The sequence below is a fragment of the Eulemur rufifrons genome, chromosome 6 (genome assembly GCF_041146395.1).
Source record: "Eulemur rufifrons isolate Redbay chromosome 6, OSU_ERuf_1, whole genome shotgun sequence".
In the NCBI taxonomy this organism is placed as follows: domain Eukaryota; kingdom Metazoa; phylum Chordata; class Mammalia; order Primates; family Lemuridae; genus Eulemur; species Eulemur rufifrons.
In genome coordinates, this window is record NC_090988.1 from 30155511 (window position 1) to 30183171 (window position 27661).

General features: G+C 39.4%; 2 protein-coding genes across 2 annotated transcripts; both read left to right on the plus strand.

Annotated features, from left to right (window-relative positions):
• Nucleotides 1–960: 960 nt before the first annotated feature.
• On the plus strand, nt 961–8940 carry LOC138383882 (interstitial collagenase). Its single transcript, XM_069469010.1, has 10 exons — nt 961–1130; nt 1612–1856; nt 1950–2098; nt 2337–2462; nt 3195–3350; nt 3511–3628; nt 5735–5868; nt 7357–7519; nt 8050–8153; nt 8335–8940. Exons 1-10 carry the CDS (start codon nt 1029–1031, stop codon nt 8442–8444), a joined length of 1407 nt encoding a protein of 468 aa, XP_069325111.1. The 5' UTR covers nt 961–1028; the 3' UTR covers nt 8445–8940.
• A 9617-nt stretch (nt 8941–18557) lies between these two features.
• LOC138383884 (stromelysin-2-like) lies at nt 18558–26905 on the plus strand. Its single transcript, XM_069469012.1, has 10 exons — nt 18558–18662; nt 19476–19720; nt 19813–19961; nt 20424–20549; nt 22009–22170; nt 22356–22500; nt 23295–23428; nt 24786–24945; nt 25635–25738; nt 26811–26905. Exons 1-10 carry the CDS (start codon nt 18558–18560, stop codon nt 26903–26905), a joined length of 1425 nt encoding a protein of 474 aa, XP_069325113.1.
• The last annotated feature ends 756 nt before the right edge of the window (nt 26906–27661 follow it).

Genomic DNA, 27661 nt, shown 5'->3' on the forward strand with positions numbered 1-27661 from the left:
CATGAATGTGCATCTTTCATTGCATGGCCATCTATTTATTTTAGTGTGCAGGAGATGCTAAATAATATTTTTGAATGAATGAATGCATAAATACATGAATGAATGCATATATGAAAGAGTTAATAAATGCTGCCCAGCCCCAAGTAGCAAAGATGTGCTCATATTGAGGGGAACAAGGATGTATAAAACTAAGACCCCAGAGTCACACTGGGTCTCTTGCTCACCTGGTACATTCTGAGAGGTTTCAGAGAAGGATCCTGTTTGTCCCATGGTGATGATGGACAAGGTCTACACAGAGCAGGGAGTTATGTCACACCCCACCTGTGGATGAGTGGTCTTCCGAGGCAAGGCTCTGAAATCCTAGGCCTGAATAAAGATCAAGGGAAACCATTGTGCTACTGCCATAGCGTACCAGGTGGTTTAACAAAGACAGAAGGGACCTGGGAGAACTCCAGAGAGACACCACAGAGTGAGTGGTTGAGGAGCTGAGCTTCAATCAGTGCAGGTGCCCAACAGCCATAGGGCCCCCTGCCTCCCCCCCCCCCACCCCCGGTGTTAGTGACTGTACTCTCTGCACCGGGAGCAAAGTATGTGCAGAAACCTGGAGCACTTTATGACCAGCAGAATCACGTAGCAAAATCCATTTTTCAAAAAAGCCATGGAGTACTCTGTAACCTGTGTGTGTAACAAGGGCCTTTCTCAAACAGGATAGAAATGAATTGGGAAAAACAACTGTTTACATGGTGGAGCGTGTCTCCTTCACACACATCCTGTTTGACATTAATCATGAGATTACAACACCAATCAAACCCAAATAATCTGCTCGGAGTCACCGTTTCTGATGATTGTTCAGGCAATTCATTGCTAATCAGGAGGATATTATAAAACATGACTCAGACAGCCTTCAGCTTTCTGGAAGGGCCAGTATTCTATATATAAAGAGAGAGCTTCCCAGCTGAGATATTGGAGCAGTAGGCAGGTGAGAGTCATCAGTTGTCTTGCCCTGAGAAGGAAGACAAAAGCCAGCAATGCCCAGCTTTTCTCTGCTGTTGCTACTGCTCTGGGGCCTGGGGTCTCACGGCTTCCCAGCAATTCCAGAAACACAAGAGCAAGATGTGGAGATAGTCCAGGTAAATGCTGCATACATGTGCCTGTAATGAATGTCTTTACTTTGTATATTTCCATGGTAGTATAATGGAGTTTAAGGATGCATTTCCTGCAAAGAGAAGTTATTTTGCCAGGAACAGCATGCTCCCAACAAATGTATCTAGCCATGCATAGACTCTTCTGTTCCATTTGGAGGTGAGAGGGAATCGAACAAACAGTATGCAAGTCTCACTCTACAAATCGTAGATTTGCAACAGTAGTCAAATCTTGCTCTACCAATCTTACTCTACGATGAAGTTCTGACTTTGTAGTAACTAATGGTAGGGACATTTCTATTCTGAAATTGCATTTTTGCACCAATGATAAGCACAATAAGGATCTTGATATCTACACATAAGTTTTAAAAGTAGTTTCTCTGTTTTGGCAAAAACTTCATGCTATTAATTTTTCAAAAAATGAGAAAGATTTCCCATCCAGTGTTTCAGTAATTTTATCTTTTATCAGAAATACCTGGAAAACTACTACGACCTGAAGAATGATGGGAAGCAAATTGAAAAGAAGAGAAGCAGTGGCCCCGTGGTTGAAAAATTGAAGCAAATGCAGGAATTCTTTGGGCTAAAGGTGACTGGGAAGCCAGACACTGAGACCCTGAAGGTGATGAAGCAGCCCAGATGTGGGGTGCCTGATGTGGCACAGTTTGTCCTCACTCAGGGGAACCCTCGTTGGGAGCAAACACATCTGACCTACAGGTAATCAGACTGAGCACCAGCGTGAGAATGCTATTTCCCATCAGAGCGGTGAGAAATAAGGTCTGATGTGTCTCTGTTTCCTTTCATTCTAAGGATTAAAAATTACACACCAGATTTGCCAAGGGCAGATGTGGACCGTGCCATTGAGAAAGCCTTTCAACTCTGGAGTAATGCCTCACCCCTGACATTCACCAAGGTTTTTGAGGGCCAAGCAGACATCATGATATCCTTCGTCAGGGGAGGTAAGCTCTTCCTGTAGCATGAAATTATTCTCACCTTAGCTTTACTTTGCCCCTAAATCTCTTCAGTTTTGCAGCTGGAATTCCTTAAGAAGGGTGTTGATTTTATGGGCTTAAAGAAGTAGCAAACTACGTCACATTAGATGGAAGTCTGTTGGCCCCTTCCCAAAGCCAACGCTTGCCCTCCTGGATTAGCCTGAATAAGAACCAAGAGGGACATTGGTTGACTTGTTTCTTGCAGATCATCAGGATAATTCTCCCTTTGATGGACCTGGAGGAAACCTTGCTCATGCTTTTCAGCCAGGCCCAGGTATTGGAGGGGATGCTCATTTTGATGAAGACGAACAGTGGACCAGCGATTCCAGAAGTAAGTCAACCAGTTTTGCATCTCTCAATTCTCCCACCACTTTGTGGTTCATTATGATATTGGTTGGTGTAGCTGGAAGAACGTATTCATATAAGTATGCATTTTTCTGTTACCACTCAGAAAATAATGATACATTTAGAAATGTATAAAAGAGGTTCTTTCTGCTAGTACAACATCTTAGTGGTGACTATCAGGCCACTTTAAAATTTCTATTATGAAAATGTCAAAAACCTTAATGTTTTACTTGTGGGCATCTACATTGAATCTTTTATTAGCAGGACACAGCAAAATTTAACAGTAGTAGTAAGCTTATGTGGAAATTAAGGAAGGCAGCAGCTTTCTGTGTTTTCCAAAATTTCCAGCTGTAAACATTTATCCGTTTTATACATAAGAAAAAAATTTAAGTGTTAATAGAACTTTATTGCTTCTCTGTGAAATAATATGTGCCATCTAATCAATAACAAGATTTACTAATCTGTGCTAGAGACAGCTGGGTTTGTCTCTTAATTATATCAGTGTAATGATAGAGTTTGGGCTTTAACATGGTTTTTCATTATTAATAAATGCATGCTTCCCGCCTTTGCAAAAAGTTATATTAATATATATATTTTAAAAAGTCACTGAAAAATTATAAGCATTAGTCCTTGTAGAGTTGTATATTATTCCTTAACTAAATGCCTCAAGTATGAATATATTTCAAATAATTGCAAGTGAATTTATTGCTCCTTTTAGATTACAACTTGTATCGTGTTGCGGCTCATGAATTGGGGCATTCCCTTGGACTCTCTCATTCTGCTGATATTGGGGCTTTGATGTACCCCACCTACACATTCAGTGGTGATGTTCAGCTAGCTCAGGATGACATTGATGGCATCCAAGCCATATATGGTGAGTACAAAGAAAAAGCCATGAGCAGTGGCCTACTGGTCTTTACGTTCATTCCAAAGAAATCGACCATTAGCTGTATCCCTTAAGAAGCTGTTTTTCATTGTTTGTTTGGTTTTCCAATACTAGGTAAAACTAACTCCAGGTCTTTTATTTTGTTTAGGACCTTCCCAAAATCCCAACCAGCCAACAGGCCCACAAACTCCCCAAGTGTGTGATAGTAAGCTAACCTTCGATGCTATAACTACGATTCGTGGAGAAGTGATGTTCTTTAAAGACAGGTAAGACATCACAGTTCTTCTGTGTTCTGCATTTGTAATAATAACAATATTCACTACTATGGGCCACTATTATTATTCATGTGTTATTTATCTTACCTTTGTTCACAACTGTAAGTATATGGTAGCAATTGCTTACATTTGTACGATGTAACGTACTTGCAACAACTTTGATTTCCCACAGATATCAGATCATCTGATTCTCAGAAAATATCATTGAAGTAGAAAATCAATAAATATAATCCCATTTACAGATTAGCAAAGTAAGGCAGAGAGAAGGAAAGAGACCTTTTGGGGGCACAGAGCTTATTGGTGACAGAGCAGTTATGGTCTTCTGTCCCCTGCTTTAGGATTCTTTTCATTATGTCCATCTCTATGATAGTATGTATGTTAGGACTTTACTAGAAGTCAGTCATTTTCTCAGTACCATCACGCCAACGAGAGTTGCATAGCCACCTTTTAAGTATCATCTGTGCATTTGGAAAAAAGATGGCTCTCCCAAATCCTGTCATCATGAAAGGTCTCTGTTGCCCCTTGGAGGCCCAGCGATGAGAAGAGAAGGAGCCAATTCTGGGAGAGTCCCCAGGAGTTCATGACACCCTCCTCCTCAGGATATTTGCAGCCACAACGGGGTGCTTCTCTCCTCAGAGGAGCATCCTAGAGCTCCCTCTGTGCATATGGATTCAAAAAGTTTGGGGTACTCTCACATGCAAGGAACAGGCCTGCTCTTTGTGTGATAGTGATTCCTAAAGAACCAGGCAAAATAATAATATGCTCTTTTGTGAATGATGCAGTCCACAGAAAGACCAGCACTAGAAAGTAGGGGTGGTCTGAAAGGCTCCTTCTCTCCAGCCTTTCTTCTTGGAGAGTTGTTGGCACTGTTTACTACTTTGTGGCTATATCTATCCCAAAATTCAAGGCATTGGCTCCTAATACTTTCCATCCTCTCTTTATTAGTTTTGCATGTAAAAGAAAAGGTTGGATGTAAACCATACAGGGTGTGGCTCAATACTGGGACGTGTTAAGGAAACACAAGGTTCTAAAGGAAAGCTCTCAATAGAGCAGGACACACCTATCAGAGCAAATATCTGAGGGATTATTCCAAGGAACAGGACCAATTTGAGGACTTGCAGGAACTGAAAGGACACTGAAGTCATTTAAATGTCATGACATCATGGAAGGCTAGAGATACTAACTGACTTGCCCAAGGTCTCACAGCCAGGCAGGGGCAGGACTGGGCCTAGAAGTCAGGTTTATGACCACCAAGGCCATAGTCTTCCCTGTGGCTTGGATCTGCAACACTCCCCTGTCAGCCCACATGACAGTCTATGTTGCGTCCTTACTCTGGTCCCTATGAACTCGAAAATCAACTTTGTATAAGTGTGACTAACCAAAGAACAACAAAGGGTGTGACTGCCAGAGCTGAGTTTAAGATCAACCTTTGCCTCTTACCAGTTCAGTGGCTTTAAGCAGCTCCCTTAGTCTCCCTGACCTCAACTTCCCATCCCTGAGATGGGAGTAATACTCTCTTGTAGGGTTTTTGTGATAAGGTCTGATGTAATGGCCTGGTGTGTCATGGGCCTGGTGTGTTGTGAATACTCACTAAATGTAGGATATTAGTGTTGGGTTCCAGCCAGTGATGTGCTGCAGCTGGCTCCTAAAGGCTCACTAAAACCAACTGTCAAATTTTGAAAAATTTTGCAAGTTGCTTGTGAAGCACAGCCATTATTAAAAATTAAATTCTATAAACAAAATTATATTAAAACCAAAAGTAATAAAAATAATCAAAATTCATCACTTTGTAATTATTTGTAGTACACTTTACTATTTATTTATGTTCTCGAGGTTATTTATGCCTATTTTATTTGTATACTATGTAATGGTGCTCTACTGTCACTCTTGGAACCTGCCATAAAGGAAGTATTTTAACTGAGGAAAATAAGCAAATGCTACAAACCAGGACTTTCCCTGCCGTCCCACTCCCATTGGAGAGCTGGATGTTAAAGATTTGCCAGCACACCACTAGTGCCAGCAACTAGAAGGAGCTGGATGTCAGCCAGAGGTTGCTAGAGATTAGATAGCAACCTTTTTATCTTTTATTCCAATCAGATTCTACATGCGCACAAATCCCTTCTACCCAGAAGTTGAGCTCAATTTCATTTCTGTTTTCTGGCCACAACTGCCAAATGGACTTGAAGCTGCTTACGAAGTTGCCAGTAGAGATGAAGTCCGGTTTTTCAAAGGTAATGCTTCCGATTATTTTTCACTGTTTTTATGAATTAATTTTTCATCCACTTGTGGGCTGAGATATAAGGGTACTAGTTGCATTCCGTCCAGAGACTTTTGAAAATCCAACAGCCTCACCGAGCAAATTAATGAAAGTCCATCAGCTTCATTAAAAATTACGTAGTATATTTCTGAGTCATTTGGAGTAAAAAGCAAATGCCTGGAGATGGAAATGTTCTGGCCTATCTATGAATCTAGACTTATGAAAGTGTTTTCTGTGCAAACAGTTTATGTACTTAAACCGTTCACTATGTTCCAAGAGGTACTAAGGAGTAAAATTTGAGACTTGGTCCAATACAACAGAGGATGGAACAGAAAAGTTTTGTTTGTGTGGTTTCCTAGACCTTATCTTAATATAAACCACTCTCTTAAGAGTGGAGGACTGGGGGAGGCCCCCACTAGGCAGCCTTGCTGTCAGGGTGTGGTCCTCAGACCACAGGTGGCATTGGCATCACCAGGAAGTCTGTTACAAATACAGAATCTCAGTTTTTCACTCCAGACCTTCTTTAACAGAATCTAAATTTTATCAATTTCCCAGGCAATTCATATGCACATCAAAGTATGAGAAGTCCTGAATTATTGTGAATTGAATGGGACAAGCTTTGTTGATTCCATCAGAATGAGACACAATCCAATGTCCAGCTCCTGGCTTTGAAGACACCATGCCAAACACAAGTACTTTTGCAAATATGTGTTTGGTGTAGTACAGACAGGATGCTTGACCCAGCCACACACTCAAGGCAAAGAATTGAATGCAGTTCAGATGAGCAAAACACTTTGAAATAGGATTTCTAGTCTTTAAATCATGAAATTAAATAGGACTTTAGATATGCAAAGTTTCAAATTCCTTTTTCATAATGGGTAAAGAAGCATATTTGTGCAATAAGAGCAATCCTGGCTTCAGGATATAAGAGCAGCCTTACGTGATGAGGGGCTTACTGAGTATAACCACACGGAATCTGGATACAGCATTAATCCAAGTACTTGGAGGTGTGTTCTAGTCAAATGCAGTGATTTGAATCCAGGGTTGCAAGTCATTACAGGTTGTAAGTCATTATAACGCTCTGCTCTTTGGGATACCATTGGTTCGAACATCCACAGTCTATGGACAACCTGGAGAGGTGAAGTTTATATCACTGAGGTGGCATGACAAACTCTTTGGTCATTTGAACATCTGGCTTTGAGAAGAAGCCTTCAGCTGTAAATAAGTCATTCTTAAAGCTTGCTGCAGATTAGAATCACCTAGGAAGCTGCAAAAACTAGACTCCTCTAATTGGTCTAGGATAGGATCCTGGCATCAGTATTTTCAAAAATCTCACTAGATGGTTCCAATCTGTAGCCAGGGCACTGCTCTAGGATGTAAAACTAAGAACTTAGATAGAAATCTGCTTATTGTCTGTTGGAACCCTGGGGAAGTATTTTCATCACTGTTTCTTGATTTGCAGGTAATAAGTACTGGGCTGTTCAGGGGCAGAATGTGCTACCTGGGTACCCCAAGGACATCTACAGATCCTTTGGCTTCCCTAGAACTGTGAAGCGTATCGATGCTGCTGTTTCTGAGGAAGATACTGGAAAAACATACTTCTTTGTTGCTAACAAATACTGGAGGTAAAGACCGAGTCCAGGCAATCTTAGGGCACCCGTTTTTTCTCCCTAGAAAGTTTTAGATTGAACCATTTCAAAATGAGTCTTAAATTGCCTTGGCCAGCATCCTCTTCTGTGAAGGGCTGGATCTAGTCTATCATGGATTTAGCCTATTGACCAATTATCAGCACACAATGCCTGAGGTGGGAATCCAGGGAGCATGTGGGGCTGAATTTTAAAAAGATGTAAAAATGAGGGCATTCATTTTAACAGAGCTACTTCAGCCAAAAAGAACTTAGCTTTCGTAGCATTTTACCTTAACAGAACATAGTGTGGAACCCACTAAAGAATTAGATGTTGAATTTCAAAGGGACCCTATTATACTTTTAGTCTGCCCAACATTCTACCTCAACTTATCTACTCCCCATTTTTACACGTGATCTATAGAATTAAAAATTTTGGTTAAATTCCTGATGGCATGTTTCCTATTATGATTTTGAAAAATCTACATGCTTAGCAAAAGATTCTGACACTCCTAATTCTTTTCTGACCAGGTATGATGAATATAAACAATCCATGGACACAGGTTATCCCAAAAAGATAGCAATTGACTTTCCTGGAATTGGCCACAAAATTGATGCTGTTTTCAAGAAAGATGGTAAGTGACTACATATGTATTTCCTCCATTTTGTTGCCATGATAATAGCATCCATTTTCTTAGCTGGAACAGCAAATGCCAAAAATATTTGTGCTAACAAGTGAATTGGTTTCTCAAGAATTCAAGTTAAACCTAGAAACTACTTGTATAATGTAGTAAGTCTCTTTTGTTTTATTTCTAGGATTCTTCTATTTCTTTCATGGAACAAGGCAATACAAATTTGATCCTCAAACAAAAAGAATTTTGACTCTCCTGAAAGCTAATAGCTGGTTCAACTGCAGAAAAAAATGATCAACCATTACAAAGTTGAATAGAAAAATATGTTTCATGAGCCCAAGAAAGGTGTTTGCCTGAAGAGCCATACATTTTCCAGTATTTTTTAACCTCTAGCATCACTGTTACACAGAGCTCTTAAGTATAATCTTATTTATATCTCATTCTGCATATGTTTTTTACAATTTAGAATGTAGTATTTTATGTACTGATACAATTTAATTCTACAAATGATGGGTAAAAAAGGTCAAGTTCATGGCTTATGGATTCATATGGGCAAGTGTTGCAAAGATTTTTTTCCCGAGTATGAGACTCTGACCTTGATCCTGTAGAGCAGCAGCCTTAGTGAGGAACATCTCCTTTCAACAAAAGACGTCAGTCTTCACCAGAGGAAAAGCGGCTCAAGAACACCTGAGCAGTCACTAGTACCATCCTGATGTGCAAAGGACAACCCCCTTACACACAATAAAGTGTTTTATGATTGGAATAAAGCCATTCTTGTCTCTACTGTTTTCATAAATTTTCTATTGTATTATATTCTGATTATACAGCCACACTTAAAACAGAGGTTAATTTTCAGATATGAAATGGCAAGTGGACAATATACAAAATATTAATGTGGGAAATTAGGAAAAAGTTCAAACATTCTCCATTCTTGTGGAATTTATATCATATAGAGGGCGAGAATCTATTTCCCTTGTTCCATAGAAGGATTTCAAAATTGGTTTTAGGTCAAATCAGTGACAACATGGAAGAGCTTTCTAAGTATATGTCACTTCCTCTTCTGATCCCGTGGGCAGACCCATTTTCCCACACTCCTACTCCTTGCAGTTGCCCCACTGCAGCTCCTTGCCTTTGCAGCAGGGCATCTGGCTACTTCTGGCCGGTGGCTTATGTGAAGAAGTGACAAATATCACTTCCAGACCAAAACCCTTGATTGCTAGGACAAATTTCTCCAGTGGTTGGTACCCTGCTGTGGTGATTGTAGAAGCATGTCAGGAGAGAGTGGCCACAGATGGAAGAAGCCAACATTGCTGGATTAGCACTCCGAACAATTACCCCAAATCTTAGTACACTGTGCTTAAGTAAGAAATACACTTTCATTGTGTGAGCCACTAAGAATTTAGGTTTTGTGAACACTTCATAATCTAGTTTGTCTAGATAAGCATTATCTGGTTTATCATGACTAATTTGGGAGGAAGTTAATGTAGTAAGATTCCTACAGGTAGCTTCCAAGCCCCATGAGTTTTATTAGTAGTTCACAGGGTGCTCAAGGGTGTTTGACAGTTTTCCAAGACCAAAGAGCATCCTGAGGATATTTTGAGGTACTCCTGATTCTCAGGCAGTTCTCAACTCAAGAATTTAGAGAGCAAGGTAACTAACTTCTTTGGCCAAGTCTGTCTGTCTGTCTCTCTCTCTCTCTCTCTTTCTAAAATAAACTTTTTTTCACACGGTAGTAATATTCTTCAGGGATTAGGGGGTTGGGGGTGGTAAACTCACAACTAATGGACACAGTGAGCATTGTAGAGGGGAAAGGCATGCCTTTAATCCTCGCATGGGTGAGGCAAAGACATAAAATGTAACCAAAACGTTCGTACCCTCATAATATCCTGAAATAAAATAAAGAAAAAAAAAGAAACTTTTTAATATTGAAGTATAACATAAACATAGAAAAATGCACAAATTATAAATGTTCGCATTAATGAATTATCACAAAGTTAACAAACTCACACAACTCTCACCCAGGTCAAGGAACAGAACATTGTCAACTCCATAGCAGCCCCCTCAAGGCCATCTCAACTCTCAACTCTGTCTCAGGTTGGTTCACTAGAAGCAGAGCCTGAAACAGGGATTCTCTGGTGGGGCCACTGGGAGAGGGGTGCTCTCAGAAGAAGAGGAGTGAGGGAAACATTTCCGAGTAAGGGAAAAGCTAAAGAGTGTGCTCTCAAATGAAGATTGCTCTGATCTCATGAGCAAGCTATGGAGCAAAGACTGAACCAGTTAGTCCCACCTTGTGGCAAAGGGGCCAGCATTTTGTATTCCTGTGTCAACCATTCATCACTCAAAGTCTGGTTTGGGACAGCAGGCATAGGTCCCCAGACAAGGTGCTCCTATTTGGCAAAGGAATAGGGGACAACTATGAGTTGTGAGCAACCAACTCTTGCAGTAGCCAGGAGAATGGGTGCCCAGGTACTAACAGGGATCTGGAGAGGGTACCGACAGCATCCACCGTATGTTCTCTATTTCCCAAAGGTAACCACAATGCTGACTTCTAGCATTGTGGTTAAGTTGCCTACTTTTGAACTAAATTGGACCAAATATGTATTCTCTTATGTCTGTCTTACTGTATTCAACATTACAATTTTATGCTTCATTCACTGTTGACAGACTGGGTTGTTACCGTTTGGGGGCTTTTATAAATAACGCTGCTCACACATAGGCATTTCTGTTTTGATTCTATGCTAAATGGGGAAATGCTGAATCACAAAGATTGTCAGACATCTCTTCAGATTTTTCCTTGGCCTCTTCTGTCTTTTATCCCAGCCACAGCAGTGGCGACTGGTTCTGTACAGGTTCTAAACCAGCTTCTAAGCCAATAGCTGTTCTTGTCAGGCCTGTGCATTGTACTTCTTGCTTCCAGGTCTAAGGCTTTTCTGATTTTTCTGTTGATGTTGCATCAGAGTCTGCCGTGGAACCCACTTAGAACTCATGCATATGCAACTTAGAAGTGAGAAGAGTAATTGTTTGCAGAGCAAATATTGCACCAATGTGAAAAGGATGTATCTCTCTTTCTTTCTTCAGAAGGGGGTTACTAAGACATATTTCAAGTGGGTTCTCAGATAGACCCATATCAATCAGCACATTTCCCATATTTCTGTCCAGTTGATAATTCGTCTTGGCATTATCTCTTTCACTTTCTCTGCCTTGCTTTTCTTGTTCTCCAATCCAGCTCCTACTTGGATCACAGGCCCCAAAAGCTATTTACACTTATGCTTTTGTCTCAGGCTCTGCTTTCTAGGAATGCCAGACTAAGATAATTTGTGCTGGAAGTAGGGTGGTGATACCCTCGGTATTTAGTGTCATCACAGTTACTAAGAAAGATTCTTCTCTGTGGTTGACTGCGAAGAGATTGAGGTGAAGGGTGAGATGCAATGTTACCCGGTGGCTATGACACTTCTGTAGTATAAGAGGAATGGTAATTATAAGAAGTGTGGAGTTGGCTGGTTAACTGCTCTAGGAATTTCATAAAGTAATATGCTCAGGGAAGCCAAATATCAGCTCAGGACACACTGTGAATGCCAATAGACATTAATGGCAACATTTAAAGAAATCCTCATCTATGGTAGACTGTGCTGAAAATCAGTCTTAAATCTAATTGCAAAGTTAGGCACTTTCTAGCTAGAATAATGGGTAGACAAGCCTGAAAATCTGGAACGGTTAAATTTCCCTGAAAGCTCCACACAGGCAGAAGTAGTACCTCCCTCTTGCCAGAGGACAGCAAACTACCCTTGCATAGAGAACTGACAGATGCCTTGTCTGAGACAATACCTCACAAGATAATGCTTGTCCTCCTCTCAAACTGCCTTCCCCGCCCCTCCTTGTTTTTAGGTAAATAACTAAGGTCAAGTCTCAGCATAGTTCAAATCATACCTATGGCAGGAAATAGCTTGCAAACCATCGGAATTATAGGACTTGGCCATTAAGTATCATCAGGAACCAAGGAAACATGTATGGGAGTGGATCTTAGAGACGTTGGATTGAGGTGGGAGGATGTAAGGCTGCACAGGGAAGAATTTATTGACTTGGGTACACTCCCTCATGACTTGGCACTCAATATTCTGGAATGGAAACCAGGAGTCTAATATTCTGCTGACATAGATTCTCAAATCTTGGATGCAATGATGTCCTACAGTACATGAGGTGGAGATGCCAGAAGATCTGTGGCATGGTATTAAGCAAGAAGTTGGAAATCACAGGGGATGTGAACCTTAGAATGGATTTATGACATGAGATTAGAGAACCCACCAGCAGAATCTCTTCCTGGGAAGGCCCAGAAGATACCTCTTTCTCTGAGGCTGCAAACAATGTAATAGTGAGGGGACACACTGATGTCTCAGAGATATGCGGTGGTGGTTGTTCTCTGTGGAATGGAGTTGAGGGTATGAGATGTTGCTGTGAAATTGGCTTCTCTAGTACCATTAGGGATGATGGGATTTCAGAATGACAAAAGGGTAGGTGGCAGCTCTTAACCATCAGAGACAAGGCAAATGAAATCAACTCTAATGGACAGAGAGGCTGGAATGGCTACCAGAGGGCAATGATTTGTATGGTCCATAGAGTGTGTGTTTCCATGGGAGAAAATATACATATATGTGGAGAGAGAGCAATCCTTCTTCAGGGGGACCTAGTGTCCTACACACACACACATACACACACACACACCTTACTAACTGTGTGCCACTACTACTACATACTGAGGGTTATATGTGTATGTGCATGTGTTAAATTATTCCCACAGAGGGATATATGATCATCAACCAGGATAACCACACTGGGAAGAGAGAAGTACTCAGATTTTATAAGGACATTGGATACCAGATCTGAACTGACACTGGTATCCGAGATCCCAAAATGGCTTATGGTCTTCCAGCTTAGAAAGCAGGCTTATGAGGTAAGTTCTGACTCAAGGTCATCTCATAGTGGGTCCAGTGGGTCCACAGACCATCCTGTTGTTGTTTGCTTGGCCAAATTCTCCTATTAGTTCCCTGACTTGTGGAGTAAGACCTTTATTGTAGGAAGGGCCCCTAAAACTGTTCCTCCTAAACTTTCTGAACACAGTAGTAAACCAGAAGCAGCAAAAAACCAATAACACATCCTAGAAGGATTGCACAGACTGGTGACACTATGTAAGACTTCAAAGCAACAGAGAGTGTGGTCTTAACATAACCTCATCCAATTCGTCCTTGAAACCCTTGCATAAACCAAACAGATCATGGTGGGTGATGGTGGACTTACCTAGTGGGTAACTACCTAACAGGTAACTTACTTAGCAGGTAACTTACCTAGCCAGTAGCTGCCATTGCAGCTACTGTGTCAGACATGCTTTCTTTACTAGAGTAAATCAACGCAGCCTCAGAAAACTTGACATGGAGCCATTCTGGAGGAATGTTTGGAGATTTCCCTTATTGTCTATGAACACAGAAATACACTGAAAAGTAAGGGTTTTAGTTGTTTGGATTTTGTTTTGGTTTTAATCAATGTGCTAGCTTTCTACTTTGAAACTTTTTGGAGAATTTAGCCCTGTGTGTCTTGAAAAAGCAACATTCAGGCCAATGAATCGCAGTGCAAAGCTACAAGATCTGCTCTGCCACTCCACTCTTTGAGATCTCAAGTAAATGATCTGGCCTCTCTGAATCTTAGTTTCCTTTCTGTGATAAAGGGAAAATAATACTAACTTGTGGGTTGTCATGAGGATGGAAGAGGCTAAATCACCTAGCATAGTGCCTGCCATGTTGAAAATATTCAACAAATGATAATTGTATTTTCCTTCCCACATTCTCCTAAGGCCAGAATTTCTCATCAGGGCTACTCTCCTCCCCAACAAGCTTCTTTCCACCAGAAAATCACACAGCACCAATGAATCAACCCAACAATGAACCCTAATCCAAGTTGGAAATACAGTAACCACATTCATATAACATTATTTTATGTGTTTAGCTATGATTAATAATAATGGCTATTACAGGCTACAACAGATAATTAAGCTTTCTAATCTTTACAACAAACACTGAGGCTGTGATTTTGAGGTCCAACATCTATTTTGGTACTTTGCCTCCTTCAGTTGATAGTCTTTTCTATGGCAAGGATGCGTAATCTAAAATATTTGGCTGAAGTATCGTGAGGGAGGTAAAATGGCTAAAAATTCAGCAATAAACTGTGTTCCCGTTCTCAAACAGTCAAATTGGTAAGAAAAGTATGGGGAAGAGGTGAACTTATCAATTTTTCTGAGTCTGTGACTTACCCAACCTGTAATACAACCAATAATTTCCTAGGAAAGAAGAAGTTGCAAAATACTGAATTTAGTGTCATGCCACAGTTGATAGACAAGTTGTAGTGATTAGGGTTCTATGCTAGCAGTTCTGAGTCATTTCTTACCACTTGTTAGCTTTCTGACCTTTGAGCTTATTACTCAACTTTTCTAATTCTGATCTCAACCTTGTTGGATTGTTCTGAAGATCAGAAATAGCGCATATTGAGGACCTGACATGCAGTAGAAGCTCTATATCAAGGGTTTCACCTTCCTTTTAGGATGAATTCTTTATACCTGCTTGCCTGAAGTTTAACAAGTAATGAATTATTTAAAGGCAAGCATAGGACTCACTTGCCCCAAGTCATTGGTTTCTTCCAGGTGTGATGGTTTAATGTAACATAAGTTTACACACCATTACTGCTGTGAGGCATGTGCTATTCTCCCCGACTCTCAATTATAATCGTAGCTTTTACTACAATGGAAACTTTCATTGTATCATTACAACATAATAAGATCTATTAACAGAATGTGCCAACACCAATAGAGTTATGACACAAATGAAAATGAGACATCTCAGAGGCTTGTCAAATCAGTGCCTGGGGGCACTGGCATAGATTTGTCAGGCCAATAAACTTTGTTAAAGATATTGGAGTGAAATAAGAAAAGATTTGTTCCCCGGCATAAAGCATACATTATAACCCTGCCAGTGAGGTTATATCCACCCCATTTTTATAAATGCCAAAATAATCACCCAAAGAAATTATATACAGTCATACGTTGCTTAACAATGGGGATATGTTCTAAGAATGTGTGTTTAGGCAATTTTGTCATTGTGCGAACATCAAAAAGCATATTTACACAGACCTAACTGATATGGCCTACTACACACCTAGGCTGCAAATTTGTACAACATATTACTATACTGAATACTGTAGGCAATTGTAACACAATGGTAGGTGTTTTCATATCTAAACATAGAAAAGGAAAATACGGTATAAAAGATAACCAGTATACCTGTATAGGCTGCTTGCCATGAATGGAGCTTGCCGGGACTGTAAGTTTCTCTGTGTGAGTCAGTGAGTGAGTGGTGAGTGACTGGAAAGGCCAGGACATTACTGCACACTACTGTAGACTTTATGAACACTGGACACTTAGGCAACACTAAATTTATAAAAAATATTTTTCTTTCTTCTATAATAAATTAACCTTAGCTTACTCTAATGTTTTTACTTTATAAACTTTGTATTTTAAAACTTTTTGACTCTTTTGTAATAATATTTAGGTTAAAATACAAACATCGTAAAACTGTACAAAATTATTTTCTTTCTTTATATTCTTATGCCATAAACTTTTTTCTATTGAAAATTGTTTTTAATTTTTTTTTACTTTTATAACTATTTTGTTAGAAAGTAAGACATAAACACATTAGCCTAGGCCTAAAGGGATCAGGATCATCAATATCTCTGTCTTCCATCTCCACATCTTGTCCCACTGGAAGGTCTTCAGGGGCAAAAGCACAGGTGGAGCTGTCATCTCCTACGGCAACAATGCCTTCTTCTGGAATACCTCCTGAAGGACCTTCGTGAGGCTATTTTACAATTAACTTTTTTTTGTAAGATAGGAGGAGTACACTGTAAAATAATGATAAAATATATAGCAAAGGCATAAACCGGTAACACAGTCATTTGTTATCATTATCAAGTATTGTGTACTATACACAGTTGTATGTGCTATACTTTTATACAACTGGTAGGTAGCACACCGCAGTAGGAATATGTACTCCAGCACCATCATGAATACCTGAGTAATGTTTTGTGCTGTGACATCATGATGGCTATGATGTTACTAGGTGATAGGAACTTTTCAGCTCCATTATAATCTTGTCCATTGTTGACAAAAACATCGTTATGCACTTCATGATTGTACTTGCTCAAAGTCTAGCTGACTTTGTCTGAGTCTTCTTGTTAGCCCCTCTCCCTCTGATTTTCAATCTGATGTTGTAGAACAAACTTCTTGGCTACATTAAGCCACCAAGTGACTTGGCTGGCTTAGTGCATATCCAAGCTTGCCTCCAACTCTAGCTTGGAGGTCTCAGAGCCTCCTGGTTCCTGGATGTCCCACCTGTCCAACCTACCTCAAGTAGGGTGAAGATAGTGAGTGATACTGAAAAGATCGTTTCTACATGCTCATTATTTAGTCTATTACTTTGCAATTACATACTTTAGACATAGTAGAGTTAATTCATCTCTAGTGAGAAAAAAATATAATTCTATACTACAAGACTTTCAGGGTGCTTTATATTAATAGGTTAATTTGACAAAATAGTTACTACAAACTTACTGTGTAAAAAGCACTCTATTTGGCTGAGAAAAAAGAAATAAAATGCTCTTAATAGACAAGGGTGGATGGTTAGGCACATGAAGGAAAAAGGATTTGAAATCATTCCCCATTACAAATCTCAACCCATCTCCTCCTTTGTACTCAAGGAGCAGGAAAAGAGGATGAAGAGATTTTTTTAGAAGCAAAGAAGAGGAGGAAGGTAGGAGGAACACCTCAGTCTAACATGCAATTTAATTCATTTCAATTTAACAAGTTCTTATGGAGCAGTTACTGTGAACATATTAGCCACTCTGAAATGGAGAATGAGTGAATGCCAAAGGTTCGCTCCTTTGCTGCTGCTTTCCTGTGCAGCCCCTTCCTTTCCCTGGTCCACCCCTTCACACAATGCTCTACTACAGGGCCCGTAAATCTCTCTGAAAATCAGTAATAGCTGTTGTACACGAGGACTCCAGAAATGAAGCAGTTGTTCTAATATCATCTTAGATAGCAATTCTCATATTTAGATCACAATTACACTTGGAATTTCTTTCCATTAATCTACTTATTCCTTACCTGCTTCTATTTGAGTTTAAAATATAGTCTTTTTTTTTTTTATTTCATCTTATTATGGGGGATACAGAATTGCAGGTTACATACGTTGCTCCTGTACCACCTTTCCCCCCAAGTCAGAGCTCCAGGCGTGTCTATTCCCCAGGTAGTGCGCGTTGCACCCATCATGTAGGTATATATCCCTCCCTTCCCCACCCCCCCTTCCCGAGTCAGCACCTTCAAGCGTTACCAATCCCCAAACGGTGCGCAATGCACTCATTGTGTAGGCATACCCCCATCCCCTCCCCCACCCCCCACCTCAGTCTGATATCCAATTGGTGTCGTTCCCAGATTTGTATTTAGGTGATGATCAGGGAAACCAATTTTCTGGTGAGTACATGTGATGCTTGTTTTTCCATTCTTGGGATACTTCACTTAATATAATGGGTTCCAACTCTCTCCAGGAGAACCATAGAGATGTCGTATCTTCATCATTCCTTATAGCTGAGTAATATTCCATGGTATACATATACCACAGCTTACTAATCCAATCATGTATTGATGGGCATTTGGGTTGTTTCCACATCTTTGCTATTGTGAATTGTGCTGCTATAAACATTCGGGTACATGTGTCTTTGTTACAGAATGACCTTTTTTCCTTTGGGTATATGCCCAGTAATGGGATTGCTGGGTCAAATGGCAGGTCTACTTGAATCTGTTTAAGATACCTCCATAATGCTTTCCACAGGGGTTGCACTAGTTTGCAGTCCCACCAGCAGTGTATTAGTGTTCCTGTCTCTCCACACCCATGCCAACATGTGTTGTTTTGGGTTTTTTTGATAAAGGCCATTCTCTTTTTAAAAGAAAATTACACTGATTCTAAAACACGTAAACATTTGACGTTTTACCAGGCTTTTCAGCACTTTCTTGGTAAACACACAGACGTGAATTATGTAGCCAATTCTTTTTCCTCTGTACACAGGAACCATTTCCTGAAAATTAGTCATTCTTTCAAGTGGAGGAGGTTGAAGGAAATGATTGGTGTAAACTGTATCCTCTTTACATTAGATTTTTGTGACCATTCCTGCGGTCATTCGGATTGGAAACACACATGCGTGAATCATGCTGTTGGTGATCTAAGTGCTGTCTCCCTATAAAAGGAAAGGCCCTAGAGGGCAGAGCCAGAAGCCAGTAGACAGAGAAGGTGTTTCCCTGAGCTAAAGACAGTCAGAATGAAGCATCTTGCCATCCTTGTGCTGTTGTGCCTGCCGGTATGCTCGGCTTATACCCTGAAGAGGGCAGCAAAGGAAGAGGACATCAGCATGGATCTCGCCCGGGTAATTACTATTGCAGCACTGGCCAGCCATAGTGGGGGAACAAGTGTGCCGACTTGGGCTTCCAACGCAAAGCAGGCTGATTCCATTAGAACTCATTTGGTTGGAATAATGTTGCATCAGAGAATATTCAAGTGTTGGAGGTAGAAATTCTCTTCATTTTAGCAGAGAAGGAAAGAAAGGTGCAGGAAGGGAATATAACTCAAGGTTACAAAAAAATTGTAGCATCAGAAGGTGCAGGAAGGGAATATAATTACTCAAGGTTACAAAAAAATGGTAGCATCAGCTTTGGGGCAAAATGAACAGAACAAATGAAAAATATATGAAACTGCTCTGGCTGTATAATTTCTTTACTCGAAATAATTGGGGAGGGGGAACATGCTAAGTTTGATCTTCAAATAATATCAGGTATAATGGTTATTAATATATTATTACTTGTCAGGTTTGGACAAAAGAATTTATCCCACTTCAGTCTTCACAGGTCTTAACAATGTTAAATGGAAAAGTTAGAGACAGCCACCCAAAGTAGTCACCCAATTATGTCAAAAGAGAATTCCTTTTTTTAAAAAAAGGATGCTAAACCTGAATTTTCAACTTCAAATTCCTTACTTGACTAGCAAATTAAATTGCAAACAAATCTAAAACTTGTATGAAGATAAAATAATGAAATGAAGAATCTTAATGAAAAATCAAATTAAATGTGATACCTACTTTTGTTTAAAAGAAACTAGAGAAAAATTAGGATAGATGTAAAATTTGGGTAAGTGGCTAAAAATCATAAAAGTGACCTAAAAATTGTACTTATTATTTGATTAGAAATACCTAGAAAACTACTATAACCTTGCAAAAGATGTGAAGAAGTTTGTTACAAGAAAAGACAGTGGTTCTGTTGTTAAAAAAATCCAAGAAATGCAGAAGTTCCTTGGGTTGGAGGTGACGGGGAAGCTGGACTCCGACACCCTGGAGGTGATTAGCAAGCCCAGGTGTGGCGTTCCTGACGTTGGTCACTTCACTACCTTTCCTGGCACGCCAAAGTGGAAGAAAACCCACCTTACTTACAGGTAATGGGTCCAAAGAGTTTTCACATAGGATTGAAATTTTATAAGCTGTAGCATAGGAGTAAATATGATCTTCATCAATTTTTCTCATACAGGATTGTGAATTATACACCAGATTTGCCAAGAGATGCTGTTGATTCTGCCATTGAGAGAGCTCTGAAAGTCTGGGAGGAGGTGACTCCACTCACATTCTCCAGGATGGATGAAGGAGAGGCTGACATAATGATCTCTTTCGCAGTTGGAGGTAATAAATGAAACATCCGTTATCTAGTGTTTTAGTCTGTTCAGGCTACTATGACAAAATACTTTAAACTGGGTAGTTTATAAACAACAGAAATTTATCGCTGACAATTCTGGAGGCTGGGAAGTCCAAGCTCAAAAGCATCAGCAGATTTGGTGTCTGGTGAGAGCCTGCTCCTCATAGATGGCACCTTCTGTGTCCTCACAGGGCAGAAGGGGCCAGAAGGCTGCCCCAAGCCTCTTTTACAAGGTCACTAATCCCATTCATGAAGGCAGAGCCCTTATGGCCTAATATCTTCCTAAAGGGCCCACCTCTTAATACTATTACATGAGGTATTAGGTTTCAGCATATGAATTTGGGGGGGACACCAACATTCAGACCACAGCATCTGGTGTTCTCTTGTTGAAAAAGGGTACAAAGAAATTCCAAATACTTATATTTCCATTAATTTTTTTTCCCTGTCAGAACATGGAGACTTTTACTCTTTCGATGGACCAGGAGAGAGTTTGGCTCATGCCTACCCACCTGGACCTGGGATTTATGGAGATGTTCACTTTGATGATGATGAAAACTGGACAGAGGATGCATCAGGTAGGTCATAAACCTCTCAGGATGATTCCAGGAATAATATCTAACCCTACCCAAGATTAATTTGGCTGTCCAGAATAAGCAGTAAATGGAATATACTAATAACGGACATTTTTTATTATCTGAGTAGTAAACAAAACTATCTTCATTTCAATCATTACTGATGAATATCATAACATGTCTGCATTTTTCTTTGCCCCCTAACAAGTACAATTATCTAAGTACCATTCAATCTTGTCTCCACAACTCAAGATTGTGTAGAAATTTTGGCATCAGCATAATTAATAATGTTTATCATCACTCCAACTATACGTGATTAGGGTAGAATGAATTCCATTGAATCAGTTCCGACCCTAAAATTAGCCCTTGGGATTCTTTCTCTCTTCTAATTTGCCCTCCTCTCTCTTAAAAGATCAGGAGAATATGCCAGGAAATTTTTTTAAAAAATTACTAGGTCATTTGTTTACATAAGCATGTCACTGTCACTAGCTTAGGAGAGGTTTTTGTTTTTGTTTTTCTAAACTGGTTCTGAAAGAGTTTCCTAAGTTGAAATACAATAAGTAAAATTAACTGCATGCTATTTATTTATTTTTTGATGGCTCCTGATGTTTGAAAACATGCTGTTGAAACAATCACTATTTCTGAGATTGGTTGGGGTCTTTCATGTAAACGCAAAGAGCATCTTTACAGAATACAAACCTGAAGTTTGCACCACATGAAATGATCTAGTTTTATTTGAACAACTATTCTTTTCTGCATAGTTGCTTGTAGCCTTGGTTAAATAATTTCTACTACTAAATTCAATAAAACTCTTTCTATAATATAAAGAAAAGCTAAATCCAGTTGTGCTTGTGCTGCAGAAAACTATTATTGGGCATGTTTCTGTTCTAAACTGAAGATTGTACATATCCAGTGGCACTTATTACTGGGAAGATTTTTGACAATCGAAAATTATTTGATGATAATACAGAGGAAGAAGAAAAAGTCAGACTAAGTCTCCAGAGGAAATAACCAGAGTTTTGTTGGTTAAGAGTTTGAAGAATAACAAAAATATTCTACGATTGATTCCAACTGAGGTTGGAACTGGTACATGTCACTAAATTTGAACAATGACTAATTTTTTATTTTTACACAATGAACAGTTATATTTATTAACATGATATTAGTCTTACTCCCTCCAAAGAAAAATCTTTTGGAAACAATGCTTATCATTATCAATATAGGAAAAAGTGACCTAGTTTTTCTGATCAAGGACAGAACTAGGGAGGGATAAGGTGAAAAACTGTCTTGTATATTGACTTAAAGTCGACCTTGAAAAACACATGAATTCCTATGAAGCATGGAATATGCCAATCAAAGAACCAATCCACAAATAAGGAAAAGATACTTTGATTCCAAGGATGGCCTGTATGTATGAAACAAATAGCTATTAGATTCTAAACATTCATAGTTTTTCAAATAGGGACCAATTTATTCCTCGTTGCTGCTCATGAACTTGGCCACTCCCTGGGTCTCTTTCACTCGGCCAACACCGAAGCTCTGATGTACCCACTCTACAAGTCTACAGACCTCGCCCACTTCCGCCTTTCTCAAGATGATGTGGATGGCATTCAGTCCCTCTATGGTGAGTGACACTGGAAAAATTAGGCATCGTAGCTTTGCAATGATGGCCTTCAGGAAAGCTTTAAAATGCTACATAGAACATTTGTGATTTAGCTCAAAGGACCTTGAGAATGTTTGGAAAGTATGTAAATTAACAGATGCATCACATTTCCCTAATGTTTGTATCCCTGAATCTGTTCCCTTCAGGACCTCCCCCTACCTCCTCTGTTGACACCCAGGTGCCCACGGAAGCTGTTCCTCCAAGACCTGGGACACCAGCCAAGTGTGATCCTGCTTTGTCCTTTGATGCAGTCAGCACTCTGAGAGGAGAAGTCCTGTTCTTTAAAGACAGGTCAGACCAGAAAATTGCATTTTTCTGTCTATTCTTTTGATCTACAGTGCTTAGAAAGAAAAACTGAAACTTGACAGTGATTTTTAAATGAAATATTTCCTCTACATTTTGAAATCATTTAAATCTAGATCTTGTTGCATTTTTAACCTCTCCTTAGAATTGTCCAGATCATTTTTATAAAAGCTGATTCTTAATCACTAGAATGTAAGCTTGATGAAGGCAGAGGGTGTTATCTGTTTTGTTTACTTTTCAATATCATAAATCATGGAACTTCTTCAAAAAGTACTAGTGGATCTTTAGAAGCAGGGTGATATCTTTACCTTTGCTAACAAATGCCACCATTTAAATTAATTTTAGAAAAAGTGATTTATGCTTATGGTACAACATTCAAACAGTACTATAAGATACAGAGTTAAAAATATCTCTCTCGCCTCAGACCTGGGTTTTCTCCATATATACAACCACTGCTACCAATTGCTTTGTCTCTTGACAAAGATGTTCTATTCACATACAAGCATAAATACACATAATATATTTCAAAAATATTAGTGGGCACATAATATGCATACTGTTTACAGACTTTTAAAATGGATCCAAGCTGAATAATTGTGTTGGACTGGTCACAATTCCTGCCACAGATTTCATTACCCTGGAATCACATACAGGAGGACAGTTCAATATAGACTTCTACAAATGGGTGCATTAGCATTGATTAAAAGAAAATAAATATACATTCCTTTTTTCATCTATCTAAAGGAGAAAGACAAATTGCAAGTAATTTTAATGTATTACAGATATCTTTGGCGCAGAACTCAGTGGAACCTTGAACCTGAATTTCATTTAATTTCTACATTTTGGCCCTCTCTGCCATCATATTTGGATGCTGCATATGAAGTTAATAGGAAGGATACTGTTTTCATTTTTAAAGGTAAGTACTATATAGGCATTTTTAATTTGGAATAAATCCTATTGCAAAAATTTCATTGACATGAGTTTTCTCCATTATATTAAACTTCTTAAGTTTGATACTTATTAACTTACAACCTTTTTTCTAATATAAGAATTTATGCCTGTAAATATCCCTTTTCCCCCTTCATCCCACAAATTTTGATATTCAGTATTTTCATTTTGTTCACTTTTAAGGTTTTTTTTCCAGTTTTTATTTTTTTCCCTAGACTCATAGATTATTTTGGAATATTTTTAAATGTCAAGTTGTATGGGGATTTAAAAAAATATTTACTTCTGACAATCTCATTTTTGAGAAGATTAAAGGAATTAAAGTGAAATTACATTAGAAATTATAAAGGGTTATGTAACTCTGAAGTATTGCTACTATCCATTAATTCATCTAACATTTATTTATCGCTTGCAGTATGCCAGGCACTATGCTCATTAGTGGAGGTCATAACAGAAAGGGGCTCGTATTCTTGAGGGGGCAGCAGAGACGAAGCTGTCAGCAGCAAATCATATGACAAGTGCTGGGACTGAGGGGAGCGCAGAGCAAAAGCACCTGACTCATACCCAGGGCTCAGCAAAGATCCCTGAGAGGAGGCAATATTAGGATGAGTCTTGAAGTTCTCGTTTGCTGTGTAGACATGGGCTGGGCATGTAGAAAGTGGAAAGGTCTCTAAGGCAGAAGAAACTGGTTTTACCAAAGTAAGAGCATATCTGGAACCGATCAGACAGGTGCAAGTCATTTAGTTCAGATGAAGCAAGAGAGATGCACAACAGATTGGCATTTTAGATTAACCTGGCAGTGGTGTGAGGAAGGGATCAGTTTGGGGGTGGGAGGGAGTAGTGTGACAAAGTAAAGGCAGAGAAATGGCTAGGATTCCATTGTCCTAATTCACTCAAATTTGAGTGGATTCCTAGAGTATTCAGAAGAAGGACAGATTGGACTTGGTGACTGTGAGATATCTCGAGCAAGTGTCCAATAAGCAGCTGACCTATTGATACGAAACTTGAGAGAAAGAAGTCCAGGTTAGAAATTTAAATTAAGAAGTTACCAGCGGTTATAAGAAATAACTAGAACTGGTCACTATAATTTATAGATAATAAATATTAGACACAGACAGGGCAGTGAGTCAAAGTTATCTACTCATTTATTTGTTCATTCATTCATTCACTCATTCAGGGAATTTTTATTAAATACCAGCTGTGAACCGGGCATTAGGTTAGTGGTTGGAAGTGAAACCAAAACTTCCTCTTTACCATAACAATGCACTATAATCATTTCTAAAACCAATGGGTTCACTCATAATTTCTTGGGTTCATTTTTTCAATAGGAAATCAGTTCTGGGCGGTCAGAGGAAGTGAGGTACAAGCAGGTTACCCAAGAAGTATCCACACTCTGGGTTTTCCTCCAGCCATAAGGAAAATTGATGCAGCTGTTTCTGATAAGGACAAGAAGAAAACATACTTCTTTGTAGAGGACAAATACTGGAGGTGAGATGCAATAGGAATGACTTTGTATGAAGCCTAATTAGGGCAATTATTTTCTTTCTAGAAGGATCTTCCCCACTCCCACCCTCTGACTTCTAACTTTCTGACTCTGAGGAAGACAGCTTACAATTGTTCAACATTCCATATATAAAAGGGCTCTCAGAGTGGTGATCACTGACAGACAACAAAAGACATCAGGAGAGGTCAACGCGGTCCAAAGGCACATTCACTTCCCATCCCGTGGCCAGTCACCATGTGGCTGCCCTAGGAAGTGCAGATCTGTAAGAAACAGGCTGTAGAGAAGGTCTTCAGGGTCTCAGCATGACAGAGAACCAGAGGTTTATTTTTAGCCAAATGATTTAATTCGCTCTGCATCTTATGAGTATATAGGCTCATGTATTTATGGCACAAAGGTACTTGGGTTCTATGTATCCAGGCTTATAAAATAGTCCTCTGATATACGTATGGAACCTTTGTAGAATGGCATGATGTCCCTATTTCTGGGGAAAATATTGTTTTATGTGCTAAACGTAAGCCCAAGAAAGTATTATTGTACTCCTAAAAATGTTTAACTTTTCTTTACACAACTTGAAAAGTTTATATAGGATTCCACACTGGGAAATCACATCATACTGTTGCATGTAATAGGACCTCTACACAATGTTGAGCTGTATTTCTTTCACCTGGTGCAGATTTGATGAAAATAGCCAGTCCATGGAACAAGGTTTCCCCAGACTAATAGCTGATGACTTTCCAGGAGTTGAGCCAAAGGTTGATGCTGCATTTCAGGCATTTGGTAAGAAGACCCTCATTTCATTGCCAGTAGGGGCACTTTTGGACATTTTATGGTTTCAAGATGAAGTAGGGAATCAAAAGTTTTTAAATCATTCAGTCACGTATTCTTTTTACTCCTAACTCCTGAAAATTTTAACTCTCCAATTTATGCAAATTGGGTTTACGTATTGTTTTTCTTAAATAACTTTCAAGTCTCTGTTTCACACCTGCACATAAAATCTAAGGATATTTCCTCACAGTGAAGCCATTATTTTTCAGGTCACTGTGTTGGCACAAAAATACAACCATTGTGAGGCAGGGTGTCATTCTCCTCTATCCCATCCTGTTGTCCCTTCTCTCCCATCCCATCCCAGTGGGCCTTGTCTGGGCTTCCGTTGCAGTCTGAAATTGTCTATATTAGTCATTTATAAATAAATGGTATCCTCCCATAGCCTCAAAATAGACAAAATCTGATTGCTGGTAATGGGTAGATGGGAAAGCAAAACGTGTTCTTGCTTACTCTGAAGGAAGCTTGGAGACGGCTTCCAGGGCTTGACATTTGCAGTGCTCATGAAGCTGCCAGTCTTGTTGCTAAAATGACTTAACCATAGTGTGTGCAAAGCGGTAAACGGGCCTCTGGTGTGTTTTAGCATTGGTCTGATTCTCTTGGGTCTGAGTGCCTCCCATATTGTGATTTAGGACCTAGTGGGGGAGGAGAGGTTGGGAAGAAAGGAAAATAAACAAGGTTTTAAAATATCACAGAACTCTATCTATTTAGAAGCAATATAATCTAATGTTTTAGAGCACTGGCTTTGAAGTCGGACAGATCAGATACAGTCCCTCCATTAGAGAGGTTACCATGGGAGAATCAAAAACCCTACTAATTTTCAGTTTTGTCCTTGTTAATAACACCTCACACTTTTTTGGTAACCATTGATGACACAAAGTGTAAAGAGCACTTAGCTCAGCTCCTGGTACAGAGTAACCACTTAATAAATGTCATCCATCATTAGCTTGTTCTTATTTTAAGTTATACGTGGTACAAAATGATCTATTTGGAGATGTCTCATCATTTTACTTATCTATGTTTACAGGATTTTTCTATTTCTTCAGTGGATCATCCCAGTTTGAGTTTGACCCCAATGCCAGGATGGTGACACAGACATCGAAGAGTAACAGCTGGTTATAGTGTTAGGCAAGATAGAGAAAAGACAGCCATTGGCATTTTGAATGAATCTAATAATTATTCACCTAATTTATTATGAGTCAAAATGATTAATTATTCCTGCATGTGCTGTGGCTGAAGAAGATGAGCCTTACAGGCATCTTCATGTGTTATGCAGCATTTGTCTGGAATGCTTCGCTTGCTTTTGAATTACTTCGAAAAGAAGTGAGAAATATTTATGCACAGTAGACAAGAGGATGTATCTCCAGGAGTATTTTATTAATTATTTAATAAATATTTTTATTTTTGGCCTGTTCCTTACTTTCTAGAGTAATTCGTGTTCAGTAACTGACCACATTGGGGACTGAGCATTTGACAGATGCTCCACCAGTAGGCGTGGTAGGATCATACACTCTATGGGTGGGCCATATGGCTGTCACCTACCCTCTCCCATTCTCTGCACCAACAGGGTCTTCATTTTCACCTCACAGATATTGTAAGTGTTCCTTATACACCTAAGAAAGATGTGGGTCAATAATTGCCCTGTAGTCCTGGTTCTAAACAAAACTGGGAAATAGAATTCCAAAAGTTTTGAGCCTGAGAACTCGCCATACCATCTAATCCACTTTATAATTTTACAGGTGGGGAAACAAAACTAGTTTGAAGCCCAATACCTCTTGTTTTAACCAAAGCTGTCTTCAGTGGCATTCCCTGCCCACCCTAGAGACCAAATTTCTCGTGTCATTCTCACCCTTTCATTACAATACTCTTTTTTGCATT

What these genes read in the sequence shown, in the direction of transcription:
- LOC138383882 (XM_069469010.1), top strand. Translation starts at nt 1,029, where the DNA reads ATGCCCAGCTTTTCTCTGCTGTTGCTACTGCTCTGGGGCCTGGGGTCT. An exon ending in TGGCATCCAAGCCATATATG is followed by an intron (nt 3,351 to 3,510) that starts GTGAGTACAAAG and finishes TATTTTGTTTAG; the next exon opens with GACCTTCCCAAAATCCCAAC. An exon ending in GTGATGTTCTTTAAAGACAG is followed by an intron (nt 3,629 to 5,734) that starts GTAAGACATCAC and finishes TATTCCAATCAG; the next exon opens with ATTCTACATGCGCACAAATC.
- LOC138383884 (XM_069469012.1), top strand. Translation starts at nt 18,558, where the DNA reads ATGAAGCATCTTGCCATCCTTGTGCTGTTGTGCCTGCCGGTATGCTCG. An exon ending in CTGGACAGAGGATGCATCAG is followed by an intron (nt 20,550 to 22,008) that starts GTAGGTCATAAA and finishes TTTTTCAAATAG; the next exon opens with GGACCAATTTATTCCTCGTT. An exon ending in TGGCATTCAGTCCCTCTATG is followed by an intron (nt 22,171 to 22,355) that starts GTGAGTGACACT and finishes TGTTCCCTTCAG; the next exon opens with GACCTCCCCCTACCTCCTCT.